Source organism: Accipiter gentilis, chromosome 26, assembly GCF_929443795.1.
Source record: "Accipiter gentilis chromosome 26, bAccGen1.1, whole genome shotgun sequence".
Lineage (NCBI taxonomy): Eukaryota > Metazoa > Chordata > Aves > Accipitriformes > Accipitridae > Astur > Astur gentilis.
In genome coordinates, this window is record NC_064905.1 from 23,351,895 (window position 1) to 23,375,576 (window position 23,682).

Genomic DNA, 23,682 nt, shown 5'->3' on the forward strand with positions numbered 1-23,682 from the left:
ATTTGTGTGTCAGTGAGTGGTTTGACTCATTCTTGCAGTTCAGGTAATAGGTCTAGGCTAAGCAGGACAGTTAAGCAAGGCACAACAGCGAAGATGAACAGATAGTGTTGCAGGCTGTGATGGGGGGGTGAGGCTGATTGCTTGCATTTTGTGCTTTTGGGGTCACTGTGTTGCCTAAGTATGTAAGTCAGTCAAAAGGATTTGTTAGTCTGTTTTGCATGGTGGGCTCTCTTTTTTGGAAAGTAGTATATAACATCTGTGTGCCTCTGCATTTTCTGAGACAGGCCTGGCATTGACGGTTACAGTTCCTGAGACATCAGATGGACCAACTACACAAGTGGGCACCTGATGCAGCTACTGACCCTGGAGATGCAGCGCGGGAGGAGAGCAGAGCTGTGTTAGCCTGCTGGGGGAAAGGATGAGTCTGGGATGTGGCTATTGGGGTGGGGGAAAGAAGAGGAATGGGCATATACTTCTTGAGGGTAGTACTGTTTTTCTTGAACTTGCTGACATAACTGACTCAGCATGGCAGATTGGAGCACGAAGCAGAGATGGGCAAGGTTAGTGGAATGAAGCAGTCAGAATGGGGATGGTTTACTGTTTGTTAGGGTATTTGTCAGCATCTGGTTCACTTTGATTTTATTTTGTTGCTGCAGATGCACAGCAGGGAGCAAGACGGAGCACTCAGCATGCGATAATAGAGGGAACAGTTCTGCTCTTGGTGCCTATGTGACCTGTTAACACTGTGTTTTAAAGGTGCAAAACAACCCATGAAATCATATGCATAGCAGGGTGTCTGTCCCTGAGTGTGTTAGGCAAGGTGTGACACCAAACTGCTTCCAGGCACAATGGTCACTGTCTGTCTGGTTTTCTAGGTACTACAGGTGATGCTGGCTACATCTTCCAGTATTAGACTGGGAACAAGTGAGTGGAACACCACGGTGCTTTTGAGAAGATTATCATTGCAGAAGAGATCAGCATTGACTGGCATGAAACTGCCCGATGGCACTCTGTTTGCAGATGATGAGGAACCGGGCTGGATCACAGCGACATCCTAGTTAGCCTAGGTGGTCCTTGTCAAGGATAGATTCTGACCCCCAGCCCTCTGAAAGCTACCTTGAGGGGCTGATGCTATCTTTGTGTTGGGTTGCAGGGAGGGGTTTTAAATTCAACATAGTGGAGAGGGCAGCTCAGGATAGGACATGTTTGGGCAGAGAGAGGGTCTGCAGTCCTTTATGCAAAATGCAAGTGTGTGCTGGGCAGGGAATCTAGATGTCATTCCTAAATGGAAACAAAGCCTCTGGCTTTGTTAAGCTATTGCTCTGCATATGGGTTACTTGTTTGATATTGCTTTTGCAGATGCAGAGGGACAAGCTGTGTGCCAAAGGGCAACGGAGCAGAGGTGAGTGGAGCGCTGTAAGAAGGTGGGTTGGCACGTCATGTTGGGGGGAAGGTGCTACTGGTGGCTGTATGACTAACATACGTTTTGGGGTTTTTATTTTGAAGGTGTGAAGCAATGAGTGAAGCAGGATATCGGCACTGGAGGTGACTTGGGCAAGGTGAGCAATGACGAGTGGGCTGAAGCAGCAGTTATTTTTCAGGTGTCGTATTGTTGGTGAAGTTAGAAGTATCCCTCGTTGTTTTACATGTGGTACCCAACCCTCAATGTGGCAACCTGTGAACGGCAGAGGCTGGATGGGCGAGTGGCCAAGGTAAAGGAATGGGAGATGGGAATTGGTGCATGCAGGTTGCAGTTTTGGGCAGTATCTCAGCATATGTCTTTGCTTTGTTTTTTTCAGGTACTGCAAGCAAGCTCAGAGGGGCAAAGTTGCACGCCAGTGAGCAGTCTCAGGAGAGGTGGTTGTCAGCCTGGGTGGCATCTAAGAGCAGAGAATCAGTGGCAACTCAGTTAAATGTTTCTCTTTGGTTTTGCAGGTGCCATGCAGGCCAGCTTTGGAATTGGATGAGGTGAGCTAGGTAGTATCAAGGACGAGCATGGGGCTGGTGATTTCTTGCAAGTGCAATGCTTGCTTTCTGTCTTTTGGTATCTTAGGTGCCACAAGTAATGACAGCTGCAGCATCTGACACAGGAATCAGTACGGAGCAGGTGCATGGAAAGCCATGTTCCTTTTGAGGAGGAAAGTGTTCTGGAAGAGGTCTGTGTTGACCAACATGATGCTTATTTCTGGCACTGTTTTTTTGTTTGTGATGAAGAGGAACCTGGCAACTGCAGGAATATCCTGGTTAGCAGATGTGGTTTTTGTTGAGGATGGATTCAGGCCGCCAGCCCTCTGGAAGCTAAGTTGAGGTATCAGGGACCACTGCCCTACAGTGTATAATTTTGACTTCAGTTGGAAAGACACTTTCCAAAATGTAAATCTTTCTCATTTGAAGAAGTTGCATTTTATGAACTTTCCATCAGAGTGGATCTTCCTAGATGATCAACTTGACAGTAGAAGTCATCAGCAACAAGATTTTTCACTTTCTTTAGGGAAAAAAAAAAAAGGTCAATTTCTTTCCAAGGCCCAAGCACAGCCCATCTTCCTGAAGTTGATGGCATCACTGGTCTTTGGGTTCTCAGTTGTAACAGTTGAGATACCATGAAGATGTGTTCCTCTGCATGCTTCAGTACAGTTGAAAGCATAAGCAAATCTGCTGGTCCTTTTTGGTAGTCTGAGGTATTGCAGCCCTAGGGTTTTTTTTTCCCCCAAAGTAAAACCATATAAGGGATCTCTATTCTCACTGATTTTTCTATCATAATTGAACTTAAAAAAAAAAAAAATTAAAATTGCATCATTTACAAATTGACTTGCATTGTTTAAACTGTAACTGCCACATAGCTGTAGCCTCTAATTTATTAGGTGTACATAAGCAGTTATGTATTTTTCTAAATGTTAAAAAGAGAAGCAACTGAATGTATGGGGGTTTTTCCCTAATATTTTGACGGAGTGCTCTGAAATACTTGATTTCTGTGTCGCTTCCAATGGCGCGTTTCCCTGGCAGTCCATCAGCCTCTCTCTTGGACAGTCCATCGTACCCTCAGTAAGCCGTCACTGTCTTTGGCTGGTCTCTACTGGGCTGAGCTGTCAGTCATCCCTCATGCAGCTGACGCTCAGAAGAGGATCGTTAGGATGATGCTGCCGCCCGGCGACCAAAATTGCGTACTGGAGGTGCCGCTGCGGTCCACGCTGCCGTCCGCCGGTAGCGGCAATGCGATGCCGCTGTGCTTGCGGGGTGGGGCCGCCGCGCTCGTTGCTTCCACCCTCCCGGTAAGGAAACGCCGCTGCCGCCCCGCGGGCGCGGTGTCGGCGGGCGCTCCGCGCGCAAAGCGCGGAACAGCAGCGCCGGTACCGCACAGGTGCGCAGCAGCAGCAGCGCCGCCGCCGCTGGTGCCGCCTTGTGGGCAAAGTGCGGTACTGCAGCCCGGCGTTCGCGCGCCGGCTCTGAGCCCTCCGGCGCGCCGTCGTACGGCCGGCGCGCATGCGCGGTCCCCGGGAGCAGCATGGCGGCGCGCAGGGCACGGGTGTCGGCGGCAGCGGGCGAGCGCCGGGACCGCGGGTGAGGCGAGCGATCCCCTCCGGCGGGGGCGGCGGGTGCCTCCTGCCCGCTGGCCGCCCGGGGCTGGCGGGACGGGAAGCTGCGAAGCGGCCGCCGCGGCAGGCTCCCGGTCCGCCGGAGGCGAGCCGGACCAGGGCAGCGCCGGGCAGGTCCCCGAGAGCCGACAGAAGGGAAGAGGGGACGGAGGCGGGCACCCCCTAGGCGCGGCCAGCGGGCGCCTCCCTGAGTCGCCGGAGCTCCCCCGGCGCCTTCCCCCGGCCCCGCTCGGCCCGTGCGGCTGCCCCCAGCTGCAGCCCCTCCCCTGAAGCCTGTGCTGCAGCCGCAGGCAGCCTCCGAGCCCTGTCGTGAGGGCGGCAAGCTGGCCCTCCGGTGTTCTCGAATCTCCCTTAACGCGGGTGTCGTTAGCAGCGGCGCGGGGAAGGAGCGGCGTCCGTCCGCGGAAGCCCCTGCGGACGGAGGGGCTGCTGCGGTAATAACGGTCGCTGCTGCCTCTTTCCCTCTGCCAGAGGCCACGCCGTGAGGGCGGTTCTCTCTTGTTCCCTCTTTGGTTTTCTTGTTTTCCGGGTGGCTGGGCCTGGCTACCCGCGGGGGCGCTTCGGCTGGGGGGTTTGGGGTGGGGGGGCCTGGCCGTGCTGCTGATGGCGGGGAAGTAAAGCCTGAAACGGCAATCGAGAAGCGGCGCCCTGCCTGTGCTGGGGCTGCCCCGCAGAGGTGTGGGGCCGGGCCCTCCGCAGGTCCCGAGCGCTCCCCGAAACTACATGTGGGGCCCCGGGGGTGCAGGGCCGTGGGGTGGCAACGCTCGGCGTCGCCCGTGGGCGCTGCAGGGTCGGAAATGGAGAACAAGTTTTCTGTTCCTGGGCCTTGAGGACAGGCCCGCGTGGCTGATGTGGGGGCTCGGAAACAGACCGAGCTGCCCGGCTTTGGGCCCAGAAACAGAGGTCCAGCCCTGCGTGTTTGGGCCTTGAGAACAGGCTCAGCAGCCGGGTTTTTTGGCTCCCAAATGGGCCCCGAGTCAGCTGGTGTGGGGGCCAAAAGCAGGAGCTGGCTTGGCTGGTTTTGTAGGCGAGTGGGAGGGTGTTGGGGGCTGCGGGGGGAAGCGGGGGGCGGGCAGGGTGCGTGGACCCTCCCCGGAGATGGGGGTCTGGTGGTGTCGGACCCCAAAGTTTGGGAGGCCGGCATGCAGCGGGCCGAACTCAACATTCTGCAATGGTCTGTGGGGGGAAAGGCGCTTTTCAGACCCCACGTGCCCTCTTTGAGGCCAGCTTTTCTTTCTACGCTGCTTAGAATAAGTAATTAATCGCACAAACTAATAAATATTTATACAGCGTATAACTATGATCTTTAATCCTAATGCTCAAGTTTTGACAGCAATTGATTTACAACCTTATCGGAAGCCCAGGCTGTTGCACGTAGCTGGAGCTTGGAAGGAGAAGAAGCTGAAATCAACCAGAGCTTCAGTGCGGAGCTGGGGCTTCAGCGAGCCAGAACTACAGCAAGCAGGAGCTGGAACGAGGTGGGGTGTCCGCTGTCTGGAGCGTGCATTAGCCAGAGGCAAAAGTACCTGCGGCTGTAACGAGCAGGAGGCACGATTAGCTGGAGCATCTTTTCGCTGGAGCGTCCGTCGGCTGGACTGCGCTCCCAGCACGGCCGAAGAGCGGCTGGGCGCAGGCAGGGCTGTCCGCAGCAAGCAGCTCCGAGCAGCGGGGAGGTGAGTTGTCCTTCTGCCAGCGGGGAGCCCCGCCTCTTCCCTCGGGGATGCAATCCATGCCACGCTCCTCTCTCTGCGTGGAGAGTCTTGCCCGGTCCGTTCCCGTGGGCAGAAGCAAGGTGGGGGTCCCCTGGCCCTCCTGGGGCAGCCCCCCCTGCAAGGGGGCGTGGGCGAGGTGTCGTCGTCCCCTCGGTACCGGGCAAAGGGGAGAGAAACTGGCCAGCAGGAGCTCCTGGGGTGCAGAGCCCTTCCGGCAGAATCTCCCCTGTCTTTTCACCGTTGGCTGGGTGTGACGAGCAGGTTCGTTTCTTTGTCTCCTCTTCTCCCAGTGTCACCTTCCGTGTCACACGAAGAAAATCCTGCGTGGTCAATTCCACTTGCTGCTCAGGTTAATTGCACGTATTGGGCTGGGGGAGCGGAGAGAAACGCTTGCGAGTTCGAGGGCACTACAGATGCTCCACGTTAAACCCACAGAAAAGGCAAATTTGCTGCTAGTGCAGAAAAGCTGATGGAAAAATTGCTGTTAACAGATCGTGCCCTGTTCCTGAACTGGTCCCTTGATGTGTTTTTGTTTCAGGTGAAAGAATGAAATTTCCTGTCTGGTAAATTCAGAGCTGCCTGTTAGCTTCTTCAGGGTCGAGTGTTTCTCTTCTCTCTGTTCATGCTGATTTTATGGGCAAGTTGGAAATAGCCTTTTACTTTTTTATGTATAACTGAATTTTTAGGAATATGTGGTGTCCCTGTAGTTCATTTTTGAGCACCTAGATGCCAGTAGAAATGTAATGAGTGAAACATGATGGGAACTGGTACTTAAACTTGATTTTTATTTGTTGTTTTTTTTTTTTTTTTTTCCCTTCCCCATTAAGAGTGTTGATGGCATGTTGTCCCGTGGCACAATCCCCATTCCATTCAGCGGAGTCTTCAGTCTAGGACTTTTAAGTGAAAAAGTTTGTCCTTCCAAAAAGGGGCCTAGTCATTCCTAGGACCGAGGCATAGACTTGGAGAGTCGCTTAAGTACGTGATCGGAATTAAAGCCAACTTTCAGTTGAAGTTGCTGCTGTTGGTCTTTGCTTTCATTGATTTCTCCACCACTCCCTCGTGGTTGGGAGCTCTGAATCGTAACGTTTTTCAGTCTCTAACACATTTCCACCCCCACCCCCCAAAAAAAGGAGAGGCAGTGTCTAAAAGTTAATTAGTTTCCTCACAAATGCGTGAGGAAATAAAATTTGAGTTATGATGATTAAAACCATAAAAATGACGCCAGTCTTGCAGATCTGTACTATTTCTGAACAGGCGTTCATCACACGCAGAGGTCATCAGGGTACGGATCACCTGCGCTTCATGCTCTGACAAGACAAAATGCTGAGGCAGGGATGAGCTCTGAAAGGAAAAAAAAAAAAAGGAGGATACAGGGTCACGGTTTTGTTGTGTTGTTGTTTGTTTTTAGAGAGTGCAATATTGACTTGGTGCCACCCTGCAGAGCTCTTCTGCTGCCTGACCTCTCCTCCTCTTTCATGGCTGTAATTGTCATTTGGATAATTGTAGAAGAGCAGTTAAGTTACTTGCCTCTGTGAATGTGCTGGTAATACCAGGAAGTCAAATGCTTGAACCAGTAGTGAATAACTTGGCTACAGGTAGAATTTCTGAAGGAAGAACAGCAGCAGCAACAGGAAGCAAATAGCAAGTGACCAAAAATTTGCGTGTGTCAAACGCATCAAAGCTTTATTGCCAAATGTTGTTTGGCAATACGTTCCAAATGGCTTTTTTTGGTAAACGTAAATTTTCAGGAAGTTCAGGGTTGTGTGTGGCAAAACGTGTCCCTCTGCATCCGCGTCCTGCTACGTAAATAGCGTGGGTTGATGGCAAGTCCAGTGGCAGGGCTGCTGTTCCCTACTCTCGACGTTGCCTTAGTAGTGTTGCAGCATTTAGACCTTAACGGACGGGCTGAGGAATGGAAGGAGAATGCCCGTTTTCTGTAAGGGCTCAGAATGCCGACCCTTTTCTCTGCCTGCCGCTCCCCTGTGCGTGAGATGAAGCTGTTTTATTTTTCTCCCTTGTTCCTGGTCTAAATATTTCTGGAGCTGTTGCTACTGTGGGTTTGCAATTGGTGTTACTGTGTTTTTGTAGCGTCCTAGCGATGGGTCGTTTCTGCTGTGGCGAAGCGTCAAGATACAGTTTTCGGTGTAAAGCGTCAGAAACTACGTTCACTGAAACCGGTAACTCGCGGCGCAGGTGAAACTGATCTGGCGCGTGCAGCTGTGCTCGCAGGGATGCTCGGTGGCTCCTCATCAAAATGGCGGGCTCTGCGCGTGGACATCCGTAGGGTTGCACTCTGGGTCCGAGAGCGTTAACGTATTTTTGCTGTTGGAAGGTGGAATGGAGCGTGTGCCTGTTAAATCTCAGGGCGGTCAAAAGCTAGGAGGCACCCTGAGCGGGTTTGGTGGCACAACTGCGGTTTTAAAAGATCTTGCCCGTTTGGAGCAACGGACTGGAAAAAATGATTCCTTTTTCGCAACGAGGCAGTTCACAAGGACAGATGTGTTGCTGTGCTCTTTAGCAAAAATACTCAACTTGGGACGTATAGGTTTGATGGAGCCTTGGCTGTACTAAAGCTTGAGAAAATGTATGTAGGTCTCTGGGTGTGTCACCTGTGTGTATCTAGGAAAGTGAGTTCTAGTGAAAGTAAAGTTGCCAATGAGTCAAAAAAGAAAGGAGAAAAAAAAAAAAAGGCACGGTTGTCTGAAAGATGCAAAAGCTCTAGTGGCCTGTGTCAACAACTGTACCGAAGATGACGCAAAAATACTTTTTCCTCCGCTCAGTCGTACTGTCTTCACAAACCTTCACAAAAAAAAGGCAGCTTTGGCTTCCTACCCAGCTTTGTGCTAATGTGTTTTTGTTTTTTTTTCTTCTCTCAGCTGGATGTCAGCTGGCACTGTTTCGCCGTGGTTGCCCTTTCTTCTGCCGTGATGGTACGAGACAGAGGGAAAGATTCCGTAGTGGCCTGCAAGTACAAGGTACGCCTATGATGTGTGTCTGCATTTTTGCAAAGGTACTTGCGGTATGGACTTTAACATTGAGAGTGTGCCAACTCTCCTTCTACTTTTTTTAACGTGAAATATTTTAACAGAAATACTAAAAATAAGTTCTGTTCTGGAGCATGTTACACCTATACAAAGCTTACTTCCCTCAGTTTATTTTCTCTTCCTGAAAGCATAATCTTCTGTTTCTGTGTGCTTGCTAGTAAATGATACTGTGAAAATAATTTTGTACTAAAAGAGGGAAGAAACTGTTCATAAGAGTTCAGGTGTTCAGAAGAAACAGACTTTGTTTTCATGATAAAAGCTTTATGCTTTTACAGTCAGTGAGTTTTTTAAAATATCTTATAGTAGTACTCAAAAATGTTATGGAGATAATTAGCATCTGTACTAAAAGCAATCAAGGTCAAAGAAGAGACGTGGACAAAACAGGACAAATGGGCGTCGCGTCTGTGTGTTTCCCAGGCTTTCCCAGGAAGCATTAGCAGCCTTGTAACTAGTGACAGTGAGCCCTGAGGTGTTTTTGATGAGTTACTGCTTCAGGAATGTATTTTTTCCTTTAACCTACAGTGTGTAATTTTGACTTCAGTTGGAAACAGATTTTCCAAAATGGAAGTCTTTCTCACTCAAAGAAATTTTGTTTTAGGAACTTCCCTTCAGAGGTGATTGACTGGACAGTAGAAGTCATCAGTAACAAGACTTTTCACTCTCTTTAAAAAAAAAGAAAAAAAAAAGAAGTCCAAAGACCCAAGCACAGCCCATCTTCCTAAAGTTGATGGCATCACTGGTCTTTGGTTTCTCAGTTGTAACAGTCGAGATAACATGAAAACGTGTTGCTCTGCATGCTTCAGTACTGCCAAAAGCATTAGGAAATCATGCTTTTAGGTAGTCTGAGGTATTGCAGCACTGGGGATTTTACAAACTGACTTGCACTGTTTAAACTGTAACTGCCAAATAGCTGTAGTATATGATGTGTTAGGTGTATGTAAGCAGTTAGGTATTTTTCTAAATGTTTAAAAAGAGAGGCAACTGAATGTTATGGGGTTTTTTTCCTGATGTTTTGACAGAGTGCTCTGAAGTACTTTCTGGCTGGCTGCCTTTCAATGGTGCATTTCCCTGGCAGTTCAGTAGCGCCTCTCTTGGGCAGCTCAGCTGGCCAGGTGTCCCTCCGCGTTACGCAACACACACAAAACCCCCTAGTCCCATTATAACTGTGTACTTTGGAGAGGGATAATTTAACGGTACGAATTCAGAGCTGTGCAAGTTCAGGTAATGGGAAATGGAAATCAAATACTTTTACAGTATAAGTATTTTCATTGGATGTATATAAACATAGGCACACCTTTTTAGTGTAAAGTGAATTACTGAGATTTATTCTTTAGTTTTCATTTTGCTCTTTGAAGTTTTCCACTTCACTTTCAGCTTTATTCACCAAACAAGCAAGATGCAAAGCAGCAGCAGCAGCGCAAGGGCTGTAGCTGTTGTGGTGGATCCGTAAGTGTAGATTCTGATTGCGTACGACCTCGTCCCGCAGCCTCCCAGGGTTATCTCCCTGCAGCAGTGCTGTAAGGAAGGGAGGAGACAGTTTTCCAACACCGGCAAGAGTGTTTACTTGTATGCTAAGAAGGTGTTCAAAATGGTATCGATTAGCCTAAATGCTGATTTTAAGTGTTCAAATCGCTCTTAACTTTTAGAGGAGGTGGTGTATTTTGAGCTGACCTTTTTTACCTGGAATCCTCCTTTAGCTCAGCAACTCTTCTTGTGCACCCCCAGCCTTTGCTGGCAGGGCGGTGTGAGAAGCTGGAAGGTCCTTGACTTAGTATAAACACTGCTTAGCAACAACTACAGCATCAGTGTGTTGTCAACATTATTCTCATCCTAAATCCAAAATGGCCCTGTACCAGCTACTCAGAAGAAAATTAACTTTATTCCAGCCGAAACCAGGACAACCCCAAGCCCCCTGATTCTGGGTCTGCAAAGGAAAAATACCAAACAAATTTGGGACTCCTGGGAAAGCCAAATCCGCCTGGATTTGCACAGCTGGAAAGCGAAACCCCCGCCCCATTTGCATGCACAAACGACAACCAAAAGATCACCCCTTTTTATGTTGTGGAAAAGCACTGAAACACACCCCAAACTGAGTATTTTGAAAGAGCAAAAAACTCCCCAGTTTGGGGAAGACTGGGGGTGAAGCACAGGCAGTTTGAGGGGCCTTGCTGGGGGTCCTCCCAGCGTGGATGATCTGGTGTGGATGCTCTGTTGCAGGTTATCCCAGGTGAGTTACCTGCTGTGGATCATCCTGGGTGGACTCCCTGGGGTAGGTCATCCCCACCCGTGTCCCACCATGCACCTTTGTACCCTCACCTACCCTCTCCCCGGCGTGTGTTTCTCCTCCATATGCCCCCTGCTGCTCCAGCCCGCCCCCTTCACCCATGCGAGTTTCTAACCCACGGGAGTTGTTTCCCCCTGCGCCCCCTGCTCTCCTATCTCCTGCTCCCCCCCCCCGCTTCCTTTCCCTCCTCCATATTCCACACCACCCCCTCTGCGCCCCCATCATCCATCAGGCTCCAGACCCCTGGTGTGCTGCCTGCACCCTGTTCTCGGTCATTTTTTTTCTTTTCCTTACAAGTTGTTGTTGTTGTTGTTTCTTTTTAATGATGATTAAACTGTTTTCGTTTCAAGCCACGAGTTTTCTCACTTTTGCCCTTCCGATTGTCTCCCTGTCCCGCTGGGGCAGGGGAGCGAGTGGGCGGTCGCGTGGGCCTTCGTTGCCGGCTGGCGTTAAACCACGACACGAGGTGAGTTGCAAGCCCTGCCTGGCTAATGCTGGAGGCTCTCTGTGTTCCTCCTGCCATCTCGCCAGGCCGTCCTTGTTCTTCATCGCCGCTTTATAGCGAGCGCCTCTCGCTCTGTAAGCGGCAGTACTGGGGCCGTGTTGCAGGCGGCAAAGGGCAATTGTGACGCTTGCTGGCAGGAGCGGCAAGGAGTGCGGAGCCACGCTCCTGTAGGGAGCAAAGATGGAACCTTGAGGGCTCTCTGGTCCTCTGCTGAGGACATCTAATATCCCGACAGGCCTCTTTGCTTTCCCTGCTTCACATCTGATTACTTTGCACGCCGGAGGGCAGGGCGGTAAGTAACACCGTGCAGCGTCTCTTCGATAAGAGACAAGCCCCGCGCAAGGACCCTTGCGTGCGTGCAGGATTAGGAGAGAAGCTGTCCTGGTTTCAGCTGGGATAGAGTTAACTGTCTTCCTAGTAGCTGGTACAGTGCTATGTTTTGAGTTCAGCATGCGAAGAATGTTGATAATACTGATGTTTTCAGTTGTTGCTCAGTATTGTTTAGACTATAGTAAAGGATTTTTCACCTTCTCATGGCCAGCCAGGGCACAAGAAGTTGGCACAGGACACAGCCAGGGCACCTGACCCAAACTGGCCAACGGTGTATTCCATACCATGTGATGTCCCGTCTAGTTTAGGAACTGGGAAGTGGGGGGGGAAGGGAATCGCCTCTCGGGAACTGGCGGGGTGTCGGTCGGCGGGTGGTGAGCAATTTCCCTGCGCATCATTTGTACATTCCAATCCTTTTATTACTACTGTTGTCATTTTATTAGTGTGTGTTATCATTATCATTATTAGTTTCTTCTCTTCTGTTCTATTAAACCGTTCTTATCTCAACCCAGGAATTTTACTTTTTTTCCCCCGATTTCCTCCCCCATCCCACTGGATGGGGGGGAGTGAGTGAGTGGCTGCATGGTGCTTGGTTGCTGTCTGGGGTTAAACCACGACAGCAGCGTTCTGATGGCATGGAGGTGTGCCCACCCCAAGTGAGCCCCAGAGTCGCCGGGGTATCGCTCGCTTGCAGGTGGGCCGCTCGCATCTGGTGCGCTGGGCCGCGGCCTTTCCTGCCGAACAGAGCTGCCCCTCTGGCACGAAGCAGCTTTGGGTCTCTTGTGGCCTGCCTTCAGGCTGCCACCTGAACCAGGCGTTATTTTTTGTTGTAAATCTCTCGCCAGCGTCTGCTGACTGGCTGCTGTTGCTCCCGCAACCCTGATGCCACATGCAGAGGGATACAGCAGTCCCTGGGGCTTGCTCCAGGGGACACCCCCCTTCCCCCCCCCCCCCCCCCCCCCCCCCATTTGCAGGTTCCCTGTGCTGCTTCTCCTCTCTAGATAATGGGGGGGGGGGGCAGGGACAGAAGCGGCCGTCTGAATTGTCTGTTCCTTGCACTTGACTGCTGCAAACGCTCCAGCCCCTCGGGTGCTTTTTGGAAGGGAGGCGATGAAGAGGCCTGCCCGGGCTGCGAGTGGGGAAAGGGCAGGGTGACATCAGCCCTGTGCCCCCAGTAAGGAGTTGCCGCCTGCAGCTGGTCTCTACTGGGCTGAGCTGTCAGTCATCCCTCACGCAGCTGACGCTCAGAAGAGGATAGTTGCGGGGGTGCGGATTCTGCTGCCCCGTGGCCGAAGGTGGGAACTGGCGTTGGGGAGGCGCGCATGCGCGGTGGCGTGTGTTGGTCGGTTCCTGCTGTTGACGGGTCACCAAGATGCGGTAACGCATCGCGACAGGAACGCATGCTCAGTGGCGCATGTACGGCGCTCGCCGCTGTTGCCTGGCAACTAAAGCACATTATGGCAACTCGGCATCCGCGCATGCGCGCTGCCCCTTGTACGTTGCACGCCGCTGTTGCCTGGCAACCAAAGCTCGACGCGATGCCTTGGTAACCGCGCATGCGCGACGTCGCGGTTTACGGCTCTCCTGTTGTCGCCTAGCAACCAGAATGAGTAACGTCAGCTCGGAAGCTGCGCATGCGCCCTGCGCCTTGTACGGCTCTCGCTGATGTTGCCTAGCAACCAGAACGCGTTACGGCAGCTCTGCATCTCCGCATGCGCGCTGCGCCATGTACGGCGCTCGCCGCTGTTGCCGAGCAACCAGAACGCGTTACGGCAGATCGGACTTCGCGCATGCGCGCTGCGCCTTGTAGGGCGATCGCCGCTGTTGCCTGGCAACCAAAGCGCGACACGACGCCTCGATAAACGCGCATGCGCGGCGTCGCGGTTTACAGCGCTGCTGTTGTCGTCTAGCAACCAGAACGAGTTACGTCACCTCGGCAACCGCGCATGCCCGCTGCGCCTTGTACGGCTCTCGCTGCTGTTGCCTAGCAACCAGAACGAGTTACGGCACTTCTGCATCCCCGCATGCGCGCTGCGCTTTGAACAGTGCTCGCCGCTGTTGTCTGGCAACCAGAACGCGTTACGGCAGCTCGGAATCCGCGCATGCTCGCTGCGCCTTGTACGGCGATCGCCGCTGTTGCCTGGCAACCAAACCGCGACACGACGCCTCGAAAACTGCGCATGCGCGGCGTCGCGGTTTACGGCGCTCCTGTTGACGCCTAGCAACGAGAACGAGTTACGTCAGCTCGGCAACCGCGCATGCGCGCTGCGCCTTGTACGACACTCCCCGCTGTTGCCTGGCAACCAAAGCGCGTTACGGCAGCTGGGCATCCGCGCATGCGCGCAGCGCCTTGTACGGCGAAAGCCACTGTTGCCTGGCAACCAAAGCGCGACACGGCGCCTCGGAAACCGCGCATGAGCGGCGTCGCGGTTTACGGCAGTCCTGCTGTTGCCTGGCTACCAAACCACGGTGCAGCAGCTCGGGAGCCGCGCATGCGCGGTCGCGGCCCCATGAGCCAGCGCTCTCGTTCGCCACCTAACGACCAAAGTCCGATACTGCAGCTGGGGTGTCGCGCATGAGCGTTCTGCCATGCCCTGGCCGCTGCCACCCCGCGGCCAATGTTCGGTACTGCAGCTCGGAGGCTGCGAGTGCGCGGGGCTGCCCCGGTCCTGCACGTGCCGTCCGACGGTACCGGCAGTGCGTCCCCGGGGGAAAGTACCGCCGCGTTCGTTGCTTCCTTCCTCCCGGTAAGGAAACGCCGCTGCCGCCCCGCGGGCGCGGTGTCGGCGGGCGCTCCGCGCGCAAAGCGCGGAACAGCAGCGCCGGCACCGCACAGGTGCACAGCAGCGCCGCCGCCGCCGCTGGTGCCGCCTTGTGGGCAAAGTGCGGTACTGCAGCCCGGCGTTCGCGCGCCGGCTCTGAGCCCTCCGGCGCGCCGTCGTACGGCCGGCGCGCATGCGCGGTCCCCGGGAGCAGCATGGCGGCGCGCAGGGCGCGGGTGTCGGCGGCAGCGGGCGAGCGCCGGGACCGCGGGTGAGGCGAGCGATCCCCTCCGGCGGGGGCGGCGGCGGCGGGTGCCTCCTGCCCGCTGGCGGCCCAGGGCTGGCGGGACGGGAAGCTGCGAAGCGGCCGCCGCGGCAGGCTCCCGGTCCGCCGGAGGCGAGCCGGGCCAGGGCAGCGCCGGGCAGGTCCCTGAGAGCCGACAGAAGGGAAGAGGGGACGGAGGCGGGCACCCCCCAGGCGCGGCCAGCGGGCGCCTCCCCGAGTCGCCGGAGCTCCCCCGGCGCCTTCCCCCGGCGCCTTCCCCCGGCCCCGCTCGGCCCGTGCGGCTGCCCCCAGCTGCAGCCCCTCCCCTGAAGCCTGTGCTGCAGCCGCAGGCAGCCTCCGAGCCCTGTCGTGAGGGCGGCAAGCTGGCCCTCCGGTGTTCTCGAATCTCCCTTAACGCGGGTGCCGTTAGCAGCGGCACGGGGAAGGAGCGGCGTCTGTCCGCGGAAGCCCCTGCGGACGGAGGGGCTCCGGCCAGGGCGGAGCTGTGGTAATAACGGTCGCTGCTGCCTCTTTCCCTCTGCCAGAGGCCACGCTGTGAGCTCGGTTGTCCGTTCGTCCCTGGGGAAGCGGTTGACTGCAGCAGCCTCAGGCTCGTGTGGGCTGTCTCTGCCCGGTCTCCCTCTCCTCACGGCACGGGAGCACGGAGGGACAGGCGGAGCTCTTACTGGCTGTGGACGGGAGCTGCTGAAGCTGGAGAGGCCACAGAAAGGTAAAGAAGAAGAAACGGAAAGCCATCTGGCTGGCAGCTGCCTCCCGCTGCAGGCCAGAGAGACCCTGCCTCTGTGGGTGTGGGAGAAGCCCTCCTCGTAGTCCACAGCAGGTCAGACCGCCAGGGTCTGTATGCGTGACCAGCAGCGCGGTACGGCCACGTAGTGAGCGAGGGAGCGAGGCTACGTGTCTAGGAGGCCTCATCTTGTAAGAGCTGCGAGGGGCTCGCATGTTCCACTATGCGGAGGACAGCCAAGCGACTGGAGTTACAGAAGAGGAAGGGAGGAGAGAAGGAGAAAGAAGTGGCTGAATTGGCAAAGTCTCCTGGCAGCGCCAAGAACAAGAGCTGTGGTGAGCCCCGGGCCCTCGGGGCCCTGTCTCCCCTCTTCAGCGTTCTGGTCCCTCCCTGCCCCTCCCTCCCCTGGTCCCCTCTCTTTCCCACACCCCTGCCTTTTTTTTTTTTTTTTTTCTTTCCTCCCTTGTACCTCTGATACTGAAAAGCCTGTCGAAGAAACTCCCTAAGACTCGTTTTGGAGTTTTAGAAAGCGGGCATTCTTCATTGCAGCGCTGGATGCACGGGGGATAGTTCCACCTAGTGTGCGTGCCACAGCTTTAGCACAAACAGGTTATATAGAATAACTAATTGCTTATTAATCAGATTAGTATACATATACATAAAAACGACGGCAACCGATTATCATAGCACTGCCTACATCCGATCACGCGCAATGAAGGATCCATTTGAGACGAAGGGGTGCTTTTGCGACCACCGACCCATTTGAAGTTCTTGCTGGCTGTCCTCGAAGTCTTTATTCTTGTCCTTGTTCTTTGATCTTGAAGCTTAACGCAGTTTCAATCACGTGGTCAGTTTCAGCATTGTTCCCATTGAGCTTACAGGGGAACATCTAGTCATAAGAGCAACGAACTGCAAAACTTAGGAGTACCTACCTCTGCTAGTTAATTGCTTGGCTATACTTTTGTCTATTGTTTCAGTCGTAGCGTTAGTATAAGATTTCTAATAATTATTTACCAAATCTCACTTTTACAGTCACCTAGCAGCAAACCACAGCTGGTACAAAGTATTAAAACCATCCAAATATTTAGACGTGCCATACAGAATGTAATGGAAATATGCTATCAGAAGTGTCCGAGGGGCAGGGGGAGCGCCGGGGGGCGCCCCGAGCCCCGGAGCAGACTCGCTGGCAGGACTCGATAGGCGTGCGACTGACTGAATAGACGCTGGTCGGCCGTCCCCTTTGCCCTCCGGGCTGCGTTTGCGCTCCCTCTGCACGGGGCGAGGGGCTGTGAGGGAGCCCAGGGGAGGAGGAGGTGAGGCGCTGGGGGGGGGCGGGCCGTGCCCCCCCTGTTCCTGCTGGGCTCCGGCTGTTGCAAATATTCTGGTAAAGAAATCAACATTTAATCACATAGAAGAGTTAGGTTTGATTAAGAAGTAAAATTGTGAAGCATAACGTATAGGATTGTTAAGTTTGAAACGTAGCCATAGAAACTTTAGGAGCTGTGTTATGCGTGACGCTAGGAACCGTAATATTGTTAAAGTTTGAAACAGCTAACCCTAGAAACCTCACCAGGAAGTTACTGGTTTTCCTACGTTCTGTTTCAGGAAACTAAGGAAACCGTCGCGGACACCAGTTTGCTGCCTGGAAACCCCCTTACCCTTCCCATCTTGATTTGAGTATCGAAGATGCCAGTCAGCAGAGCCAAGTGTCACTGACCAATGATTGGTTTTAACTAAGAATATTGATAAGGTTATATAATCACAGGACCGATCATTACAAAGGTTAAATTTAAGAACGAGCATAGTATGCGTTTTTACGGAAGGAGCTTAGGTAACAATGACCTGATGGGAAAAGCCTGTAAAAACTGACGGATTTTGATACTAAGTGGGACACGCCTTTGGAGGAGTGATCCCCCGTGTCCCCAGCGCTGCGAAAAACAAAGTGCCTGCTTCTTAACTTCACGTTGGTGTTAAGGAGTTTTATTCTGGATTTCGGTAATGGTTTTGGCGACCCAGATGGGACCTTGCGAGTGAGACTGAACGAGATCGAGTGTCGATTGAACTCCGGCCGGCACCGAGGTATTGTCGGGGAGAACCGTCACCCTCGACACGCAAAGCTCCTCGCAGCGTTCCCTGGAAAAAAGGTAAGGCGCTGCTTCTTTGGAATTTGTTTGGAAAGCCTGCCCGTGAAGCGCGGCGAAAGCTTCCCAGGGTTGGGGCTTGGAGGGTACCCGTCTGCAGTGGAAGCCTAGGCGTCTGCCCGTAAGTCATAAGCGGAAGCTATTGCTGGGTTGGACTTTGTGTATTATTTGGGACAGCTGTCGTTTGCATTTGTTTGGTATTTAGTATTTGAATGTATATAAGTGTAATGGCATTAGCAAAATTGTTTAAGAATAAGAGTGCAGGAAATAGAACTGCTGATGAAAAGTTACCAGAAACATCACCGTTGGGGTGTTTATTGGCACATTGGGGTGAATTGCAGGAAAAATGGTAAACAAACAGAACTTTGAGTTACAATACTATATTGCAATTACTGTTGTTTTGTAGGAGAGAGAGTAAATGGAATAAAGTGTCATATATAGATTTGTTCTTTTTAAGTGAACGTATCTGACGGGGACCGGAGGGGAGTCTCCCAGCAGAACCTCTGGTTACAGCTAAACTGGGAGAACAGAAAAATGAATTTGAGTTGACACTAGAGTCACCTTTTCAGTTTTAAATACCTTAGAGGGAGAGTTAAGTTTTGAAGAAATTGGTGGTGGTGGTGCAACAAGCGAACGAGAAACTAGACCCTTCCTTAAATCTTTAACAATGAAATTAGGAAAGCAATGGGTCACTCGGCAGTTTTTGTATGTGCCAAATTCTCCTAAACTCCTGTTAAGGAGAGATCTATTTGAGAACTTAGAGGCAGAAATTAAATTTAAAAATGGAGAGATTAAAATTTTAATTCCAGAAACTAAACGTATCGAAGCAGTGGCTTTCTTGTTAACAGGATGTTTACCGAAAGCAGAAGATTATACCAGTCCAAGTATAATGCTGTCATTCCAATCGTCTGGACTGGGAAGTTCCTGGTAAATCCAAAAAGCAGAACCTGTGAGAGTTGATTAAAGCCAGGATCGAATCCGGTAAGAATGAAACAAAACCCCCCAAAACCAGAAAGTCGGAAAGAGTTAGTAATGGTAATACAAAAATTTTTAAGATACAAATTGTTAACAGAATGTGAATCCAGATATAACACCCCGATCTTGCCTGTTAAAAGGCTGATGAAAAAGATGACAGATTAGTTCAAGACCTCCTCAGAGCAATAAATCAAATAGTACAAGATATTCATCCGGTAGTGGCAAATCCTTATACTTTGTTAACAACCCTAACGGAGAAACGAGAATGGTTCACAGTGTTAGACTGAAAAGATGCCTTTTTCTGTATTCCCTTGGATCCCAATAGTCAAGAGGTTTTTGCTTTGGAATGGGAAAATCCTGAGACTGGGAGAAAAACACAACATACGTGGACAGTCTTGCCTCAAGGCTTTAAGAATAGTCTTACCAATTTTGGAAATCAACTGGCACGAGAATTAGAGATTTGGAAGAAAGAAAATAATCAAGAAATCTTGCTGAAATGTATGGATGATCTGTTAATTGTAGCTGAGACGGAAGAACAATGCACAAAGTTAACTGTTAACTTTTTGAACTTTTGGGGAATCAGTAGATATCGAGTGTCAAAACAAAAAACCCCAAATAACCCAGAAAGAAGAAACTTATTTGAATTTTAAAATCCTAAAAGGACAGAGACAATTGGGAACTGAGAGAAAAGAGGCAACGTGTCTCCCCGAACCTAAGACTAAAAAAAGTAATGACGAGCATTTCTGGGAATGGTTGAGTGGTGTCACCTGTAGATTATAAATTGTGGCTTGCTGGCCTGACCTTTATAGGAGCAGCTCAAAACCTCAAACAATGGATTGGACCGATGCCGAGAAAGCTACTTTCCAAGAATTGAAACAGGCTGTAATAGGGGTGCCAGCCCTAGCGTCTGCCAGATCTCACAAAAGACACTTGAAACTTTTTGCTCGTGAAAGAAGAGGTAGAGCTCTGGGTATCCTGGCCCAATATTTAGGGCCAAGTGGGCGAGCTGTGGCCTACTTCTCGAAGCGATTAGATAATGTGAATCTGGGATGCTTTGGTCGTCCGAGAGCCGTCGCTGCAACTGTGCTACTGATCCAGGAAGCTCGTAAGTTCACCTGAGGACAAAGGATTACTGTACGTTTCCCATACGATAACTGTTGTGCTAAAACGGAAAGGGGGGCACTGGTTATCCCCTAGCAGAATGCTGAAATACCAAGTGGTGTTGTTGCTGGAACAAGATGATGTTTACCTAAAAACTACTACCGCCGTTAACCCTGTTGCGTTTTCAACAACTGACCGAGTTAAAGGAGAACTGGAACGTGACTGCTTGCAGGCAGTCGAAAGAGTTTACTCCAGCTGACTGGATCTCTGAGATGTGCCACTAGAAGAAACAGATTGGGAACTATATGCCGGCGGAAGCGGTTCCATCTGTGAAGGAAAACGTTTCTCGAGATAGACAATAACTACTGAGGAGGTAATTGCGTTGCCAACTTTGCCTTCGATGATCTCTGCCCAAGAGGCTGAATTGATAGCTCTTACTCGAGCTCTGGAACTAAGTGAAGGAAAGCGAGTCAACACTTGGACAGACTCAAAGTATGCTTTTGGAGTAGTACGTGCGCATGGAGCGATACGGGAAGAAAGAGGACTGTTATCTGCACAAGGAACCACCGTTCAGCACGCAGAACAAATACTGAATTTGTTAGAAACCATTCAAAAAACCAACAGCAGTCACGATAATGCATGGTAAAGCACACCAGTTAGGTAAGACCGGTCCTAACACAGGTAACCGACTGGCTGATAAAGCTGCTAAAGAGGCTGCAGAAAAAGGCATCCTAGCACTAGTTCCAGAGAAAGGTATAAAATTGCCTAAAGAAACTCCAAATTATAATGAAAAAGATGAAGAATTATTTATTAGATTGCAGGCTAACAAAATGAAACAGGATAGGCTGTAACACTGACAGGTCGAATAATAGTCCCACCCACAATAATAAGAGAAATTGCCCCATTGAACATCACAAAGTATATTGGGAAGCAGAAAGTGAAATATGACAAAGATTGTTTAAACAATTATAAGCGGACGTGAAATGTACATGTAAAATTATCCCCGAATCAGTAATAAGATTATCTTTGGGACTATTAAATAAGGAAATTTTTTAGAAGAATATTAGCAAATTGATTTTATAGAATTGCCTTGAAAATAAGGATATATCCTAGTTTTAGTTGATATCTTTACTGGGTGGCCCAAGGCTCTCCCTTGTCGCACCAACAAAGCAAGGGAAGTAGTCAAAGACTTGCTCAAAGAGATAATACCAAAATATGGGGTGCCTGTAAGAATGCCATCTGACAATGGCCCTCATTTTATAGCAAAGATTATGAGACAAGTTGAGCAAAGTATTATCTATGGATTGAGACTATCACACCCCACATAGACCACAAGCAAGTGTGTGGGGAGAGAGAGAGAGAATGAACTGTATCCTTAAGCAACAGTCGAGTAAAATTTGTCAGGAAACCTCACTCCTCACATGGGTTAAAGCGTTACCCATGGCTCTATTAAGAATCAGAGTATAGCCAGAAGAGAAAGAAAAGTCAAGTCTTTAGGAAATGTTGTATGAAAGACCGTATCAAGAGTCCTATGTTCTGAGTATCTTGAGTGCCTTTGGAGATACGTTTTTAAAAGGTGTTATGATTTCTTTAAGCAATTCTTTTCGAGAACTTTGTCAGTATGTCTCCACAGCTGGACCCTTAGAATTGGACGTAGCAGCGCATCCCTTCCGACCAGGAGACTGAATATATATAAAACCACCGAGAAGTGGAAAGGACCGTGTTGAGTCATTTTAACAACACTTGTAGCAGTAAAGGTCTGGGAGAAGAACCTTGGCTTCATTATTCGAGAATAAAGAAAGCACCCAACGAGAAACCGGAAGTCTAAAGAAACTGGCCCTTTAAAACGGAAAATCTATAAGTAAGTTTCACGTTATCTATTTGGGAAAACAGTTGTGTAAAGTTTATAATGTTGGGGTTGCTATTAGGAATATCGTCGAGGGCAATAATCTTTTTGTGTGTTTAGAGGGTGTATGTATTTTTTTTGAGGGGTTCTAAACATAAGATAAACAAAATGAAACAATTATTGTTTGAGCTATTCATCTTGATACTAACCGTTTTTGTAATTTGGATTAAAAAAAAAATAATCTAGTTTTGTAACCGATTCAAAGTTTTGTAAAGACACAAAATTTAACCTCGGTAACAGCCTGCCTTTCTGATTCCAAAGTCAGATGAAAATCTAGTTCCGTGGAGAATACTAACATTGAATTTAACCAAAACTTGAGAAAAGAGGTAGAACAACGAGAATCATTTTAGCAGAGTAAATTGGATGGATTTAAAAGGCAATTATTTTTTTTTAATTTGAAAGAAGGAATTATAGCGTTGTGAATTATAACGTTACCAAACCATCCACCTCACGGACAAAAGAATTAATTTACTCGCCCTTCGGGAGAAACTTGTACAAGCACCCCTTGGGGCTGTCAGCTGCCAAACCCGTAGAGACAAGTGCAAAAAGGAACTTGGGATCACGTTTAAAATATAAAACGATGTTTAGAACTTACTGGAGTTCCAGGATCCTTGTTAGAGCCACCCAGAGTCGGGACCATCTGTGGAAATTTAGACTGGTTTAGACAACCAGAGAAACATCACACGTCCTAAACAGAGCTGTATGAAAGTTTATACTTGCAGCTCCTCTGACCCCAAACTCCCAAGACTTTCTCTAGTAGCTAAAGCTCTAAGATGGGGGTGTATTTGTAGAAAGGATAATATTACTTCACATGATCTTTGGTCCCCTCTTAATAACGGGAAAAATTTAGCTTGGAGTTGACGGCATTAAAGGACAGGTGAAAAGTTCAGGGTTAACTGCTTGGGTGACTAGTGATGCTATATGATCCACTCACCTTTTCATGAAGGAGAAAAGCAAATCGTGGTCTTTAGACTTAATAACTCTATCGTCTCTCTGGAAGAAATCTCCCTTGTGGCCTCGCTCGCGGGTGGACCTGGGGAAATCGAAAAGATGATACCTGGCAATCGCCAAGTCTTAGAACTAAAATAAGATGGGTATTAAAATCTGTATTTTGACCCCAGTTAACACCTCTTCCACATCAGATGACTCTTGACATCTTTCACTCAATCAAGGCAGTGCCTGCTGCTTCACCTCACCTTGGTTTTGAGGGGTTTTGTTCCGGGTTTCGGTACCACAGCTGCGGGCCGGGGCTGGAGGAGCCGCAGGTGCGGGCAGTGAGGCTGATGGCGACGCCCCCTCCCTGGCAAGGAGGGGGCCGCCGGGGGAGGAGGGGCCGCCGGGGGAGGGGCCGCCGGAAGCCCAGGCAGGAGCGGAGCAGAGCGGAGCTGAGCGGTGACCGGGCTGCGGCTGCCCCGAGGGAGAAGGTGAGCGGGGCCGGGCGCCCCTCGGACCGCGAACGTCGGAGGCAGGGGTGGCCCGGGGGAGGTGGGGGCCGCCTCTGTGGAGGCTGGGGGGTGCTCTGGGTGCTCACAGGGCAGCTGAGAGAACGTGCGCATGGGGGTGGGGGGGGCGCTCAGAGGGCGGCTGAGAGAACGTGCGCGCGGGGGTGGGGGGGCGCTGACAGGGCGGCTGAGAGAACGTGCGCGCGGGGGGGCTCACCGGGCCCCGTGGCGGGGCTGCGCAGTCGGCCGGCGGGTCCCGGGGAAAGCCCCGAGGAGGACGGCGGGGTCCGTGTCGGACGCACGGAGCGGCAGCGGGGCCGCGCCGTGCCGGAGCTACCCGGAGCGGCGCTGGGGGCTCGGCGGGGACTGCCGCTGCGCCGGCGTGGGGAGGTGGGGGGGAACGGAAGCGGCGTCCCCTCGGGGTCAGGCAGCAGGGCAGGCTGCCTCCCGGGGCATGCCGGGAGCTGTAGTTTTTGCGGAGTCGGCGGCCGGGCAGCAGTGTGGCTCTCGGGCGCGGCGTAGTCCTAGCGGCCCCCGTGGCCCCCGGAGTCCGACCAGGTCAGACGCGGGAGCGTTGCCGGTTTCGCGGGTTTTCCGCGGGCTTCCCGCTGCGCCCGCTCCCCGACCAGCCGTGCGGACGCGCTTCCCGGGCACATGCGCCGTGCTTCGGGTGGGGCAGCCTGGCGTTCGCTCGCCGGCGCAGGCGCCGTCCCCGGAGGTTTGTGGTCTAGATAAACCCGTCTCCTGGATAGCTGGGGTTGTGGTTTGCAAGCCTGTGACTCCCACCAAGTTCCCAACAAATTCAAACGTAGAAATTGTGCATCAGCCCTCCGCGCCCCCTCCGAGCTGGTCTGTTCTCTGTGGTCACCATTAGTAG

The 23,682-nt window shown here is 51.4% G+C and overlaps 1 protein-coding gene and 2 long non-coding RNA genes across 8 annotated transcripts; 2 read left to right on the forward strand and 1 right to left on the reverse strand.

Annotated features, from left to right (window-relative positions):
• Positions 1–4,664: 4,664 nt before the first annotated feature.
• On the forward strand, positions 4,665–10,982 carry LOC126050857 (uncharacterized). 4 transcript variants are annotated; one of them, XM_049829297.1, is made up of 4 exons: positions 4,665–5,266; positions 5,596–5,654; positions 8,182–8,280; positions 8,948–10,982. In XM_049829297.1, exons 1-4 carry the CDS (start codon positions 4,893–4,895, stop codon positions 8,965–8,967), a joined length of 552 nt encoding a protein of 183 aa, XP_049685254.1. In that variant the 5' UTR covers positions 4,665–4,892; the 3' UTR covers positions 8,968–10,982. The 4 variants fall into 4 exon arrangements, 3 of the variants coding, with proteins under 3 accessions (XP_049685254.1, XP_049685253.1, XP_049685255.1); XM_049829296.1 differs by having other exon boundaries at positions 9,724–10,982; XM_049829298.1 differs by having other exon boundaries at positions 10,567–10,982.
• A 4,770-nt stretch (positions 10,983–15,752) lies between these two features.
• Positions 15,753–23,073, reverse strand: LOC126050858 (uncharacterized). 3 transcript variants are annotated; one of them, XR_007509674.1, is made up of 3 exons: positions 23,023–23,073; positions 22,298–22,396; positions 17,199–17,373 (listed from the first exon to the last, which is right to left on the reverse strand). It is a non-coding gene; the product is annotated as an uncharacterized LOC126050858 (long non-coding RNA). The 3 variants fall into 3 exon arrangements; XR_007509672.1 differs by lacking the exon at positions 23,023–23,073 and having other exon boundaries at positions 15,753–17,373; positions 22,298–22,601; XR_007509673.1 differs by lacking the exons at positions 22,298–22,396; positions 23,023–23,073 and adding an exon at positions 18,239–18,957.
• On the forward strand, positions 18,283–22,678 carry LOC126050859 (uncharacterized). Its single transcript, XR_007509675.1, has 3 exons — positions 18,283–18,362; positions 21,091–21,318; positions 22,601–22,678. It is a non-coding gene; the product is annotated as an uncharacterized LOC126050859 (long non-coding RNA).
• Positions 23,074–23,682: the final 609 nt, after the last annotated feature.